Here is a 16,181-nt window from a genome sequence, read left to right as displayed (position 1 = left end):
GGAAGCACTTGGTGGATCTGGAAAACATGTGGAGAACAGCTTTGGTGACCAAGTCCTTATTGGGGATAAAAGAAGAAGAACTGAAAATGGTTTCCAGAATTTTGGTTTGAGGGAGCTGGATGGCAATCATGATCATTTACTGAAACAGGAAATACAAGAGGAAGAGGAGATTTGGAGGCAGAACACCTTTGGTCTTGGGCAAGTGGAGACTGAGGTGTCTCTGGGATGGGCAGGCACACAGCAGTCTGGATATGAGGAGAAAGGCAAGGCATACGGAATTGAGAGTCAGCACCATTGGTGGTGGCCAGTTCCATGGTTTTATCCAAGGTCACCTAGGAATGGGAGGGGGAGGAATGGAATGGTAGGCAAATCTGAGGTTGCCCCCTGGCGAAGAGTGAAGGGGTAGTAGGAAGAGGAATCCCCAACAAAATACAAAGTTCTTTTTTTTTTTTTTTTAAATACAAAGTTCTTAAGCCAAATTTGCTGCACTGCTCTACATCAATGATAAAGATGTTCCATGACAGAGCCTGAGCAGTTCTCCATCACTGCCCTGTGCTGCTATAGTCCTCAATTCATTTTCAAATTGTCTAAGTAAAAAATGTGTTTCAGGCAATTCATGTCCTTGGATTTTCCTCAAGACTAGGAAAACCCTTAAAAAAGAGGAGGGGGGGGGGATGCCTGGGTGGCTTAGTTGGTCAAGTTTTCAGCTCAGGTCATGATCTCTGATTTGGGAGATTGAGCCCTATGTTGGGCTCTGTGCTGGGCGTGGAGCCTGCTTAAAATTCTCTCTCTCTCCCTTTCTCTGCCCCCCACTTGTCTTTTTTTTTTTTTTAATTTATTTATTAATGAGAGACACACAGAGAGAGAGGGAGGCAGAGACACAGGCAGAGGGAGAAGCAGGCTCCATGCAGGGAACCCGACGTGGGACTCAATCCCAGGTCTCCAGGATCATGCCCTGGGCTGAAGGCTGCGCTAAACTGTTAAGCCACCAGGGCTGCCCCCCCACTTGTCTTAAAAAAAGGAAGGAAGGTAGGTAGGGGGAGGGGGGGCTCTAAAGCAACAGGATTTTATCAGAGCCTCCTGGACTGTTCACTTCAGCCACCAGGCTCTCTTCCAAATCTACATGGGGAATTATACAGTTTAGATTATTTTCAAATCTGTTTCACTAAGGTATAAGGCATGCCACCTCTGTAATACCCCCAACTGGAAACACCTTGATTTGATTTTGGAAACTGGTGTTTGCATTTAAGTATAAATATTTACACAGTTAAGAGATTATTTTACAATTTCCAACAGTTAGCATTTTGCTGGTGCTGACATCCACTGGAAGTCAGAGTGGAGTGAGTGATTTAGAGCGCGGCTGCCACCAAGTGGCCATATTTGAGAATTGCTGGTCTCCAAAGACAGCACTGCCTGTGGGATTACTTCAGAAGAGAAAAAAATCAAGCATGTTGTAATATTAGTGTTGGGCTCTCTCAGTCAAATGAATAAGGGAACTGATTGGTTTATGAAGACAGCCTCAATACCTCTAAACGTTTTTCAAACAAAGGAATTTTTTCTGTCTATCTCTGTGGACACACTTTAGCAACTGTCAAATGCATGTTAGATATTATTACAGCAAGGCCACAATTTGGAGTATTCATGATATATTCCTAGCAGCCTGGAAAACAGATTTAACTCTCCTTTAGTCATTCTCCTCTTAAGTTCCTCAGCTGGGATAGCTCCTCACTTTCCACATGGTCCTCTGCTTCATCACTATCACCTTCACCCCACTAGGCAGTTCTGGGAAAGGGGCCATCTCCCAGGAACAGATAGCATGAGCGCCAGGCCCGGGGTGGTAATAGAGCACATCTGTTTGACGGAAGGGGCTAAAGAGCACTTATCTTCAGGAGAACCGGTGACTTGTAGAGTTTGTGGTTTGGCCTTCATAATCCTGAACTCCATCCTCAAGTATGAAAACACATTCACTACTTGTTGAGATACCACAGACAAATCTCAGGGCTTCAGTCTTCCTGTCTATAAATTTGGGCCCATGATCCTCTGTCTATCCCATGAACACAATCAGAGCACACATCATCCTGCTTGAACCAGGTTGGGACTCACCTTCAAGCTTCTTCTTTTGACTGACTGGAGCACACGGCGGTTAGGAGGGTGCTTCTTATGGATTCGGTTCAGGAAGTCCACTTTGACCACATGCTGCGAAATGGTGTCCTGGAAACGGTCAAACACCTGGCACCGATTGCTCAGTGTCATATTCTTCTGGTTCAGCTAGGAAAAAAGCAGACACCCTCTTGCAATGAACCTCAAAAGGCATCCCCTCCCAACTACCTCTATTCTCTAGGTTCAAAATATAGAAGCACTGGGCCAAATAGGTTCTTTCTGTCAGGGGCTGATATGTCAAAACACTTCTGTCAGATGGCCAGGGAACATGGATAAGATGTTCTCCCCCAGCCCTGTCTGGTCTAGCAGGGGTAAACTGGTCTCTTCTATCCTCTGGAGAAGCTTGAGGGGGATAGGAAATCGCAAATTAGCTAAGAAATGCCCTTTAAATTCAGCCTCTGACAGTTCACACCACCTTTTGCAGTGTACCCTGATGGAGCATAGGTTTCAGAGGAGATGTGGGCCTTGGCCCCTGAGACCCAGACTCTTTCTAGAAGGGATTTTTTTCCCCAAAGGAAGCAGGACAGTTTCCTAAATAGGAGCTTGGCTGATAACAGGGATCAGCAACAGAATCCTGTGTGTCCCTGCCCTACTCCTCTTCCAACATACCAGGGAATATTAGTGAGCCCATCTGGATATATCACAGTCCTGCTCTAGAGGAGGTGGAAAGCCTGGACTGCTCTTGAGGCGAAAGGGAGGGAAAGAAAGAATTTTATGCAGGAGCATATGGAAGGCATATGAACACTATGCCACTTTCCCTCTTCTACGTCTGCAAAGTCCATTAAACTTTATTTTTTTTTAATTATGGGAGGGAGGGGAAAGGAGAGGGCAGAGGGAGAAGCAGATGCCCCGCTGGAGGAGGGAGCCTGTTGCGGGTGCTCGATCCCAGGACCCTGGGATCATGACCTGAGCCGGAGGCAGACACTTAACCGAATGAGCCATCCAGGGGCCCTATAGTCCACTACACTTTAATTCAAAAGAAAAGATCTCCACAGCAGGTTCCTAATTAGTAAAGTAGGAAAAACCTCTACGCAGCTAATAAAAAAATTGCCTAATTAATTTTTCATCTGTTGGAAAGCTGCCCTTTAAGATTTGTATTTGGGCACACAGCTTATGGTTGTTTTTCTCTGGTTCAGCAGGGGACAAAATGAAACACTCATAACTGAGCCTCAGAGAGAAGCTTCCTCCTAGATAAACCTTTCTGAGCAGTGTCAGCCAAATGAAGAGGCCAAAGCAACATTTTTGCCCAAGTGTGCAAGTCTGTAACTGAGGTCCTTTGGTACAATGTGAGGAGTACACTGTCATGCTAAGGGTCAAAAGACAATCCATCCATGGTTATTATCATCTGATAGACAATTTCTTAAGCAATAATCTTTTAAAAAAATTTTTTTAAAAAGACTTTTATTTATTTGTTCATGAGGGACACACACAGAGAAGAGAGGCAGAGACACAGGCAGAGAGAGAGAGAAGCAGGCTCCATGCAGGGAGCCCGTTGTGGGACTTAATCCCAGGTCTCCAGGATCACGCCCGGGGCCAAAGGCAGGCGCTAAACTGCTGAGCCACCCAGGGATCCCCAACAATAATCTTTTTAATCTAGAAAGGCTACTCTTAGGAGGGAGCTGCTCTTCTGAAGCCCTCACCCATTCAACCTTGTAAATGACTGTTCTTAGCGTCTAGCATAAAAGGGACTAAGCTTAAGCTTCTTTTGGAGATAGCAAACTACAATTCTGTTTGAGCCCCTGGTAGCATCTGGAAAATGCACCCAAGACTCCCGAGAGAGAAGATAAAAGGACCCTCACACCATTCATTCATTCAACAACTTACTCACTGAATATCTATTATGTACCATGACAAGGTGGGTGTCAAAAACTAAAGAGACAGGAAAGGGCCTCAGGTGTTGCAATAACTGTCTGTCTGGAACACTGTTATCATGCCAATTCATCAACTCTCCCAAGTTACTGGAAGTTGACTGCCTGTGATAATTCCTGAGATATGAGGATAGATGTTTTAGAGTTTCTTAGTTTGTTCCCTCTAAAAATAAGAGTCAGGAAAATACGGAAGCAACTACCACGAGAGCATTTATTCCCATAAGTTGGATCTAACATACCCCTCTTTTAGAGCTGTAACGTCAGCTGCTTAATTCACTGTGGAAGAAATTATGCATAAACAACCAAGTCTGCCTGAACAGATAAACTGAGGCATTGTGGGTAAAGGGAAAACACACAGCTGAAGCATGTCAAAAGAATCAGAACTGAGTAGGATGGTCTGCAGAATCCAGCATCTGAGAGATTATAGTGAACTCTGGTACAGAGCTGACCCTAGTATGCTTTCTCCTGAATCAGTCCATGCCCCAGCTGTGCTCAGAGAAAACTGAAGGGGTGACACTGTACTTACCACCACATGTTCGATGTGATTTGGACACATCCATCTGCCCAGGGGCATGGCAGTGAGCGGTGGCTCGAGGCAGTCCATGTGGAACAGGAGGGGGCAATAGTCACACTGGATGAGAGGGGCCACGCGGCAGCTCCTGCAAAAAATGGTTGTAGGCCATTTCTGTGGCAAAACGGGAAAATTCAAACCAGTTCTGCTCTGTGGAACAGCCTTTCCTCCCTAATCCTTACAACATTCTCCCAGAGCCTCCCCTCTAGTGATCAGTTACACTCATGGTTTAGGAAGACAGATGAGGTTGGGGGCTACCACCAGGCTCTCCATTATTCTCTCTTTTAAGAGGAATGTGTCTTGTGGGGAAGTGAATGTTTATTTGGAGTAGAGCTAAAGTGGCTGTCAGAGCAGGAATGATCAATGCTCAGTACCCACAAGGGGAAGACAGCCAACTCTGTTCTGATCTTTCTACTCCTGAAAAGAAAGTAACTACCTCATTAAAAAAAAAAAAAGAAAGAAAAATCTCCAGCAGTGTTTCTAGAGTCTTATACTATATAGCAAGAAAGGACTTCTCTTCTACATGAAGCACTCAGGAAAAATGACACAGAGAGAGAGAGCTGTGCCAGGAAAGGATTCTGTAATGTGTTTGTGTGTATACAAGTTTAAGGGAGGAGCTTCAGCAAACACCAGTTATGACTTGTAACTATGATACTCCTTGGATCCCTGAGATGCACTGGAACCTTAGTCTGGGCCTGGTTCAGAATTCTGCTGTTCTACTATCCAGTTCCCTACAGCTTTTGTTGTGGAACATTTCCTTTTTTTCTTTGGCACATTTCTTTTTGATAGCTATTTTCTCCTGCTATCCTGCCCTTCTAAGTCACCCAGGCCGCTAAGTCCAGCTTCAGTAATTGAAGCAGCTGGTTCCTGTCACTGAGGAGATCCTATTTGAAGGAAACCAGTGTCTCAGGAAAGCTACAACTGGGGCAGCCTGGATGCTTTTGGAAGTCATCCAGTCTGATGCATATTAGCTACCATGGATACTTATACTACTTTTAAACTCATCTCTGGTGACTTAAAAAATTATTTGCCTTTTCCAGGGCCCTGTGTTTCTGCTGGCCAGACTTCCTCCTCCTAGCTAGTCTAAATATCTCCCACTTCTGTTTAAGACCAACTCCTCTCATCCAAGCCTCTATAAACACAGTCTAAGGTACTTTAGGGACTTTGTTGTTAAGATAGTCAAGATTCTGGTCAATTGACCACTCAGTCTCTGTACTCATGCCATCAGGATATGGATTGTCCACATTTAACATACAGGTTTTGGAAGAGGTGACAGAAGAGAGAAAAAACATCAACATCATTTGATGACTACAGAGAAGAGCCCTCAGGATGGAAGAAAAATACCTGTTGCATGTGAAGCAGACTTTGACTGGTAAGGGAACAAGACCATTGTGATCTAACTCATGCTGTGTCTTCTTAACATTTTTCCCTGTGGTTTCCTCCTTTCTTCTCCTCTTGCTAGAACCTAGAAGAGAAATTGATGGTGCTGAGCTTTCTTGGATGTAGAGTTCCTAGTCTGGGATATGGAAACAACAGTAAGTGAAAGAACAGATCTCAGTAAAAGCATGTGCCATGGCCTAGACATGGGTCTCTGAGACCCCCTGGGCTGATTTCAAAGGGAAAAAGGAATAGGAAGGTAGGAAAAGGAACACTGAGACAGAAATCAGAACTATGGTCAGAAGTCATCTGCTCTGGGGCAGAAACACATCTTTATGTTTTGCAAACATAAAGCAGTCAGAAGCTTAGGTTGTTAGATATTGGCAACCTAAGGAATAAAGTGCCTACATCAAATGGTCAACAAAGATGGTTCTGCGGAGGTGGCAGAGGAAAAAGGCTATTTGCCTTTACTACATTTTTACAGAAATCAGAAAGGCTTTGATTCCATATGCATCCTGCTGACTGACCAAGATTCTTAAGACTGCCAATTTCACTTTCTCTGGGAAAAAGAAAATAATGTCTAGAAGCTTTGTGGTATCAAGAAGACAGGACTTAGCAAACAAAAAAAGGTACGATAGGCAATTTGGTAACATCTTACCAAACTATAAATGCATAGTTATAACTGAGTTATTCTAACATTAGAATTTACCCTACAGGGCAGCGCCGGTGGCTCAGTGGTTTAGCGCCACCTTCAGCCCAGGGTGTGATCCTGGAGACCCAGGATCGAGTCCCACATCAGGCTCCCTGCATGGAGCCTGCTTCTCCCTCTGCCTGTGTCTCTGCTTCTCTCTCTCCTCTCTGTGTATTCTCATGAATAAATAAATAAAATCTTAAAAAAAAACTTGAAAAAAAAAAAAGAATTTACCCTACAGATACACTCACTCACATGTACACAACGATGTATTTACAAAATTATTTGTTGAAGCACTATCTACAGTAACAAGAGCAGGAACAACCTGAATGTCCACTAATAGAAAATTAGTTAAAATAAATTATAGTACATCTATATTATAGACTACTATGCAACCGCTAAGAAAAACTGAGGAATGTCTACATTAATATGGAAAGATCTCTAGAGCATACTGTGAAGTAAAAAAAGCAAAGTGTAGAGCAGTATATTGAGTAAACTAGTTAGACGGAAAATACTGAGCATATCTATATTTGCTTATATAGGCACAAATAAATTCTAGAAGGAAATACACAAGAACCAAACATTGGTTATCTGTGAGGGGTAGAAAGGTAGAAACCAGGCAAATAGGAGACAGATGTGGAAGGGAAATTTTTCATTTTAAGCCTTTGTATATTTTTTGGCTTTTCAACCATATGAATATATTACTTATATTAAAAAAAAATAATACCCTGAAAAAAAAAAGTAATACCCTGAAGGGCAGAATATAAAAAAACTGAATAGGCACAGTATAACCTAAAATCTTCAAAGATGTCCAGAAAGAACAAAGAACAGGAACCTGAGAATGACATTGTGTACAGTGACCACATAGGCAGCACTGCCCTCTGGCTGGACGGTGGTCTTTTGGGAAAGGGGGGTGGAGGGGAGGGGACATAACAATTTGGCTAACCTGGTAGTGCAGTGGTACAAGTCAGTTCATTGGGCAACTGAAATTGGGTAGGGTTCCGCTCCATGGCGGCAGCAATCAGCAGCTCAAAGGGCCGCCTTAGCTGAGGCTGCACATAGTCTGGCTCTGCTGCCACTGGCTCCTCGTCCACGTCAATGATGTCCTCGTCGACGTCATTCTGCTCAGAGGTGGGGGTCTCTGTGCTGGCATTGGATGTGGGCGTGCCAGGCCGGCTGGCTCTCCTCTCCAGGATCCGGGCATGGGCAATGGCCTTGAGTTCAGTTTTGCTGGCTGATCTGTCCAACAAGTCAGTATCACTGCTGGGGGATGTAGTCCGTTTGCCAGATTTGTCCACCAGTCCATTGACGTGGCCCAGCTCCTTTTTCTGCTCTCGTTTCTGCGCAAACAGATAGGCCCATCAAATAAAGTACGACAAGACAGAAAGAGATGAATACTATACAGTCCTGCTAAACCACTAGCCAAAATTATGAAATTCTCTAACATGTCACAGACTCATCCACCTGGGGACTTGGAACACCAGCCTGTTCAAGATGCAAAACTATAGCTGAACTAAACTAAAGCTGGCAAACTATAGCAGGATGGGATCAAAAAACAGTAGGGGAAGTTAAAAATACTTATACACACTTATCATACATCTTTTACTCTAAGTCATCATATGATACACACTATCTCCATACAAAGTACAGAGATTAATGGATAAAAAGTTATCACAGTGAGAATAAATTTAGGTTAAGTGAGAACAGGAGAAAAACATAAGAAGACTCAACATCACTGTTGTTTGCCTTGGAGCATTCTGACCTCCTGAATGGTTTTAAGAATTTTGCTCCAAATAAAGTCGGCAAAAGCAAAGGTAAAAAGTAAAAGAGGCAAGCAGAGCTCCTTGTCCAGGGAGGTTGGGTGCTGACATGGAAAGAAACTACACTACAAGGTGGATGGGTGGTATGTGGAAGGTAGTTCCCCAGTGATCACAGTGTCCAAGAATGGTGGCTTTCAATGTTTCAAGTTTAACTAGAACTCTGAAAGGACACTTCTTCAAATGGGAAGGTGGGGAAATGGAAAAAGACTATGTTTATTCAGTACGACTGGATGACCTGTATTACATTTTCCTCTAGGACTCCAAAGGGTGGTCAAATGAAGGTTTAACACTGGTCTCCAGTCAGGAAACCTGGGATCTGTCCCAGTTCTGCCAATGATTCCTTATGACCCTGGGTGACTCAGGTTGGTGTGCAGAAATTTCTGTCTGTAAAGTAAGACTAGTAAAACCTTTCTTCTCCTCCTTTCAGAGATATGATGGAGATAAAGGGTCACACGTATGAAAGGGATGGCTCTGAGTTGGAGGAAGATCCAACCTCCACTAGGAACAGGACCCGAACATCAGAGGTTGCTGGGGCCCTTTCAAAGGATGTATTGTTTCAATCCACTTCAGCATAACTATAGGAGGCAAAAGGGGGATAGAGGTAGCAGTGCTGGAAAAGGCAGACCTGGCACTGGTAGGCAAGAGGTCAGAGTGGCATTTCAGGGAAAGCACAGTATGTTAGAAACAAGCTACTATAATCCCCACCAAGCAGCTCTGGTTCTAGAAAGCTGATGAAGACGTAACAGAGCTTTGGAGTGAGGCAATTTGGCTCTGTTAATTCTTTTGAGTCCTTGGGAAAGTTATTCTACATTTGTGAGCCTCAGTTTCTTCTTTCTAAAATGGAGATACTACCACCAGCACCTACAGATGGCTGTATGGATTAAATGAGACAACATATGTAAAATACCCAGCATATAATGGGCACCAAAATAATATTAATTCCTCTTTTCCACCGTCTTTTCCTGGCTTCACTATTCCTAACCCTTTCATGTCCAGTTTCTTCAGAGGCAAGTTTCTGAAAGGCCTCCTAGCTGGCAGGAGTTCTGACCTAACTGGCCCTCTTCTAACCTAACTGGGGATGCATACAAAGAGATCTTGAGAGGTGGACAGGCTGGAGGACAGCCTGGTTTGTGCACTTTAGGAGATATCAAACTACAGCGGAGGCTAAGTGGTTGACTTGGCCTTGCCTTGCCTTTTAACAGGACCTTTTTACACATGTTGAAAAAGAAAAGTCTGCCTGTTTACCTTCTAAAAGGCTGAAAACTGTTACATACATAAACCACAATTTCTGAATTATCTCATCCTGTTTCTGCAACCAAGGAAATCATCATTCATTGTGACATCATGTTCAGAGGCCAGGAAAATAGAGGTGATGTCAAAACAAAGGCAAGTTCCTTGGTGTGTAATGAGTGTGGGGAGAGGGAAGGAGATGGTTTACAACTCCAGACAGATTCTAATCCATAGTCTATAATTTGAGGATTGGTTATCATAATCTGGATGGAAACACACCCTACTTCCTTTTTTTGATAAAGAGGAATTTAGCTTTTGCACCCCACAAAAGGTCTCAAAGTAGAAAATCATGTTCTCAAAGCTAGTACTGAATTATCAAGGCCCAAGGGAAGGGGAGTTAAGGAGGGATTAGGCAACCTGGGGTACAAAAATGTTCAAAGTCCTCTCTGTCCCTCATACACTTAGTTTCAAGCATCTGGATACCAGTGACATGTGCCTTGGGGTGAGGGGAATCTTTTCTCCACTAAGCTGGAGAAGCAGCCTTGTTTTTTCTCAGCCAGTTTCAGTCAATGGATACAGCTGCCACATTCAGGCCACTTATCAGCCTACTCCTGTCACTAGTGAATGAACATGGCTTGGTAAATTAACACACCTCTTCTGCCCATTTCAGCAGCTCATGTTTGGATTTTAGGCCCTACTGGATTCCAAACAGTCACCATGGGGAGAGTGAGGGTGATTCCAGGGCTGGAAAAGACAAGAAGAAGGGACGAAAATGCCTTCAGGGCCAGGCCATCTTAGCTCTAGAATATCAGTGCTCTAGATCTGGCATTCTGAGCAGAGCCTTCAGAAAGCAGCATTATTACCTTTCGGCGAACAGTGCACCGGTGACACATCCACTCCCCAGGAGGCAACATCTCTTCACTCAGTGGAGGGTTACTGTGGTGAAAAGACAAGGGCAAGACTGAGTACTAACCTTTGATGCAGCAGGAAAAAGCCTAGCTGGGTCTGGCAAAAGGCCGCATTGGCCCTTGACTCCTATTCTGGCCGGTCCTGCAACACTACTAGGGTTCTCTCTCTTTTCCTTTAAAATGGTTAGCTGGTATCATTTATAATAACCTTAAAGAGTGAGGACCCCCTCCCATATCTTGGAAAGAGAAGCCAAAGCCACAGCTATTAACACTGGGCTTAGAGGGAAAGATAGAAAGAACTAATTTGGAACCTTGAGAATCATTCCCAAACTGTATCACGCTAAAATCATTGCTAGATCCTCCATATTCCTCAAAGTTTGTTAATGTAAAAACTCTTCCACCTGCTCTTCTGAGCCCCATGTAGCACAGTCCCATTCCATCTTCCCAGGAGCCTTTCAGGTACTCTTCCCCCTAGTCAAATATAAGACTTGCTATTTCTTTCTCTATAGCACTTTCCCCCTCGAAAGCTGTGCCTGTTAAAACTCTACTAATCCTGTAAAACTTGCTTCAATCAGCCTATAGTAGATTAAAGATGGCTGCAAATTCTTTGCTATTCCTACCATCCAGAGGTAGGCCATTTTCTTCCTTTTGAATAAAGCTTGCCTTGTGACTTATTTTGACTAATAGAATGCAGCAGAAGTGACCACGTTATATAACTTCTGAGGCTGGGTGTTAAGAGACCTGCAGATTCCATTTTTACATGTTTGGAATGTTCCATCTCAGAGCCCTGCTGTCATGCTGAGAGGTAACACAGAGGAGACTTAAGGAACTCCAATTAACAGCTTCCTCTGGACTCCAAGCCAAAAGCCAGTATGAACTACTGCTAGGTGACTAAGTCATCTTGAACCATGCCAGCTCAGTTGAGCCTCTAAAGGACTGTGGTCTCAGCACCAAACTGAAGGGAAAAACCACTCAGTGAGCTCGGTCAACCCAAAGACTTGTGCGAGATAATAACCAGGGTCTGTTTTTAAGCCACTGAGTTTTGGGTATTTTTTTATATGCAGCAACAGATAACTGAGTACAGCTCCTCCATATGTTCTTCCTGGATTACTCGGACATTTTGGACCTCTGGGCTGCATAGGTTTTTTTTTTGTACTTCTCATGTTTTCCCTTGTGTGACAGGTTTTTTTTCTTCTCAAGTTTTATTTATTTTTAAGTAATCTCTATACCCAATGTGGGGCTCAAACTCATGACCCCAAGATCAGGAGTTGCATGCTCTTCTGACTAAGCCAGCCAGGCACCTTAGTTCTCTTATTTCTTATTATATATTGGAAGCCCTATGCCCAACGTGGGGCTTGAACTAACTATTTATAAATAAATAAAAAATACATATATATTTATTTATTTAAAGATCTTATTTATTCATGAAAGACACAGGAAGAGATAGGCAGATGGAAAAGTGATGCAGGACTCTATCCCCGGGGCCTCAGGATCACAACCTGAGCCAAAGGCAGATGCTTAACCACTGAGTCATCCAGGTACCCCTAAATTTATTTATATATATATATACACACACACACACACACATATACATACACATATGTGTATATATATACATACATACACATACATATATTTATTTATTCATGAGAGAAAGAGAGAGAGAGAGAGAGAGAGAGAGAGAGAGGCAGAGGGAGAAGCAGGCTCCATGCAGGGAGCCCGACGTGGGACTCGATCACCGGTCTCCAAGGACCATGCCCTGGGCTGAAGGCGGTGCTAAACTGCAAGCCAACCAGGCTGCCCTAAATTTATATATATTAAACATTATTTATAAATATGCCCAACATGGGGTTTGAAGTCAATCCTGAGATCCAAAGTTGCATGCTCTACCAACAAAGCCAGCCAGATGCCCCTCTTTTATTTCTTTCATTAGAGGGACAGAGACAAGGATTAGATAGATCTCTTCCCTCTTTGTAGCTTAATAATATACAGGTTGTGCACACAGTAGTCACTCAGTAAGTCAATACTGAATCAGAATTAGAGCTGTGTAGGGAAGGCCTTACTTTCCATTAAGGTTACAGCAAGAACCATATATAGGATATTAAATCCTTGGGAGGGTCACATTTTTTTTTTAAAGATTTATTTACTTATTCATGAGAGACACACACAGAGAGAGGCAAAGACACAGGCAGAGGGAGAAGCAGGCTCCTTGCAGGGAGCCTGATATAGGACTCAATCCTGGATCCCAGGATCATGCCCTGAGCTGAAGGCAGATGTTCAACCGCTGAGCCACCCAGGCATCCCAGGAGAGTCACATTTCTTTTTTTTTTTCTTTTTTTTTTTGAGAGTCACATTTCTAATGTCTATACAGTAGTGGTTCTCAAAGTGTGGTCTCCAGATCAGAAGTAAACATCAGTATCACCTGAGAACTTATTAGAAATGCAAATTGAGACCTCACTTCAGGCATACAGAATGAGAAATTCTGTTATACAGAATGAGGCTACATTTACACTAAAGAATTCCTATAGTTGGTTCCTGGGGTCACCTATTTGGAATGTTAAGGAGGAAGTTTTTCATAAAAAAAAAAAAAAGGTAATAACTGAATGTTGAATAATAGAAGGACTCTTCTTAAAGTTCCAGGGCTTAATATTACACTGCTCTACTGTTTCTTTTCTTTTTCTTTTCCCCAGATTTTATCTATTTGAAAGAGAGAACATGACTTATGGCGGGGGGGGGGGGGGGGAGTCAGTGGGAGGGGAATAGAAGGAGAAGCAGACTTCCCACTGAGCAGGGAGCCTGACATGGGGCTCAATCCCAGGACCCCAGGATTGTGACCTGAACCAAAGGCAGACTATCTAAACGAGCACTTGGCTTGGAAATTGTCCTTGCTCCTGCTTTGCCATGCTTCCCTGGAGCCCTGGGTATACATGTCGGGATGTCCACCAAGCCATCACAGGTCCTGGCTTTCTTTCCTTCCAGTTTCCTTGGTGAATCTCAGGAGATCCTTACTAGGAAGTAGAAAACGGGAGGCACACTGGCCTGCTGTGACAGGTCTTCAAACCCTAGAGGATCAGAGATGAATGTCACCTGTAAAGTCTTCCCACTTCACTCTAATGGATTTCTGCACAGGCTACATCCAAACTAATGAAATGCATGCATGTAATCTGCAAAGGCCTACAGACTCTGCTATGCTTCAGCAGCTGTCATATTAAAACTAACCCTGAAAAGGTTGTCACTTCTGATTCTGTTTCTCATCATTTCTTTTCATCTGCCCATTTGGCTTTGTACCAAGATACTCTCCACCAAACATGTAAAGCAGAAAAGGGCAAGGAAAGGTAGTTTGAGCTTAGATCTTTTACCAAGATGTAAAAGGCTTCCGGGCCATTCTTCATGCTTCCCTCAATCTAGCCCCAACTCCTGCTGGCAGACTGAGTTATTTAAAACAAAATTTTCTTTCTTTTCTTTTCTTTTCTTCTTTCTTTCTTTCTTTTTCTTTCTTTCTTTCTTCTTTCTTCTTCCTTCCTTCCTTCCTTCCTTCCTTCCTTCCTTCCTTCCTTCCTTCCTTCCTTCCTTCCCTCCCTCCCTCCTTCCTTTCTCTCTCTCTCTCTCTAAGATTTTATTATTCATTCATGAGACAGACACAGAAAGAGAGAGGCAGAGATACAGGCAGAGGGGGAAGCAGGCTCCATGCAGGGAACCCGATGTGTGACTCAATCCTGGGACTCTGGGATCATGTCCTGAGCCGAAGGCAGATGCTCAACTGCTGGGCTGTCCCTTAAAACAAAATTCTGACCTTATTACCCTCCTAATTTTTTAAAAAAGATTTTATTTATTCATTCATGAGACAGACACAGAGAAGCAGAGACATAGGCAGAGGGAGAAGCAGGCTCCCCTGAGGGGAGCCTGATAAGGGACTTGATCCCAGGACTCTGGGATCATGCCCTGAGCCGAAGGCACTCATCCACTGAGCAACCCAGGTGTCCCATCACCCTCCTAATTAAAAAGCCCTTCAGTATCACCCCTACCCTAACCATTATAGGATAAAGTTCAAGCTCCCATATTGTCGGTTAAGACCTCTGTGGCCAGGGACGCCTGGGTGGCTCAGTGGTGAAGCGTCTGCCTTCAGCTCAGGGTGTGATCCTGGAGTTCGGGATAGAGTCCCACACAGGGCTCCTTACATGGAGTCTGCTTCTCCCTCTGTCTATGTCTCTGCCTCCCTCTCTCTCTCTGTCTCTCATGAATTAAAAAAAAAAAAAAAGACCCCTGTGGCCAGAGTCCTTCACCTTTCTCCAACATCATTAACCTGGTGGCTCCCCACAGTCATATCCTTTCTCCACTGCATGTCTGTTTGTTCTGGAGGTGCTACCTACAACCACAAAAGCTGGGCCTTCCTTCGTTCCTTTACCCAGTGGACTCTTTATCTTTTGGGGCTCAAGTCAGATGTTACCTCCAGGAAGCCTTCCCCTGAAGCCCGATTCCCTACAGCACTTCTGTGCCACACTGTACTGAAACTGTTATGCATCCGATTCCTTTTCTCTATGCCTTACTTATCTTTGTACCTTCACACTCTGCAAGATGTCTGACACATACTAGGTATTCAATAAAGCTTTAAAAAACTGCGGAAGGGCAGCCCCGGTGGTGCAGAGGTTTAGCGCCACCTGCAGCCCAGGGTGTGATCCTGGAGTCCAGGGATAGAGTCCCACGGGCTCCCTGCATGCAGCCTGCTTCTCCCTCTGCCTGTGTCTCTGCCTCTCTCTCTCTCTGTGTCTCTCATGAATAAATAAATAAATAAATAATCTTAAAAAACAAAAAAACTGCGGAACACTAAAGAATGGACTTCTAGGAAGTGAATGCCTCCAAAGTCACGAGGCAGCAATACAGTTGGGTAGGCACTTGTTTTGGTGGTTAAATCACTCATGAAATGATTTGTTTTCTAAGTTACAAAACAATAAGACATGAGAGTCAAAGTCCACACTTGCAAACCTGAACTTCACACTGAACCACCACCCCCAACTCATTTAAAATCTTCTTTAAACAATTTGATTTCTTGTTTATTTTTCTGAAAACAGGGGTCAAATGCCTAAAATTTTAATTAAGAGGCTCTTAAAAGTACTTCTGGGGGATCCCTGGGTGGCTCAGCGGTTTAGTGCCTGCCTTTGGCCCAGGGTGTGATCCTGGAGTCCCGGGATCAAGTCCCATGTCCAGCTCCCTGCATGGAGCCTGCTTCTCCCTCTGCCTGTGTCTCTGCTTCTCTTTCTCTCTGTATCTCTTATGAATAAATAAATAAAATCTTAAAAAAAAAAAAAAAGTACTTCTGGTTGGTTTCTAAAGGATCACTTTTAGAGATAAAGTTTAAGAACATTCATTTCTCAGAATTCTAAATTAATGGCCACAGGCTCTTTTTGTTTGCCCTAAAGTGTCTGATGAGGGCTTTTGAGTTTAGGGAATAGCACAGGAAAGTCAGAGTATTGTCTCCAGGATGAGCACAGAACACTTAAGAGTGAGGCCTAGTTAAGATTTTGTTGCTTTCTGAGATAGAATGTGCATCTTGAAATA

At 43.6% G+C, this 16,181-nt stretch overlaps 1 protein-coding gene across 2 annotated transcripts in view; it reads right to left on the bottom strand.

Moving 5' to 3' along the window:
• The window catches only part of PHF12 (PHD finger protein 12), a 42,172-nt gene that overhangs the window by 8,895 nt on the left and 17,096 nt on the right, over positions 1–16,181 (bottom strand). For both annotated transcript variants that reach the window (XM_077851962.1, XM_077851964.1), the window contains exons 3-7: positions 10,581–10,653; positions 7,614–8,007; positions 5,944–6,064; positions 4,555–4,687; positions 2,104–2,268 (exon numbers count right to left, since the gene is read on the bottom strand). In XM_077851962.1, the coding sequence (XP_077708088.1) occupies positions 2,104–2,268; positions 4,555–4,687; positions 5,944–6,064; positions 7,614–8,007; positions 10,581–10,653 (886 nt within the window). The remainder of the gene's footprint in view (positions 1–2,103; positions 2,269–4,554; positions 4,688–5,943; positions 6,065–7,613; positions 8,008–10,580; positions 10,654–16,181) is intronic.

The sequence above is a fragment of the Canis aureus genome, chromosome 16 (genome assembly GCF_053574225.1).
Source record: "Canis aureus isolate CA01 chromosome 16, VMU_Caureus_v.1.0, whole genome shotgun sequence".
NCBI classification, from domain to species: domain Eukaryota; kingdom Metazoa; phylum Chordata; class Mammalia; order Carnivora; family Canidae; genus Canis; species Canis aureus.
The sequence above is the reverse complement of the archived record's forward strand: the minus strand, read 5'-3'. Positions and strand labels throughout refer to the sequence as shown.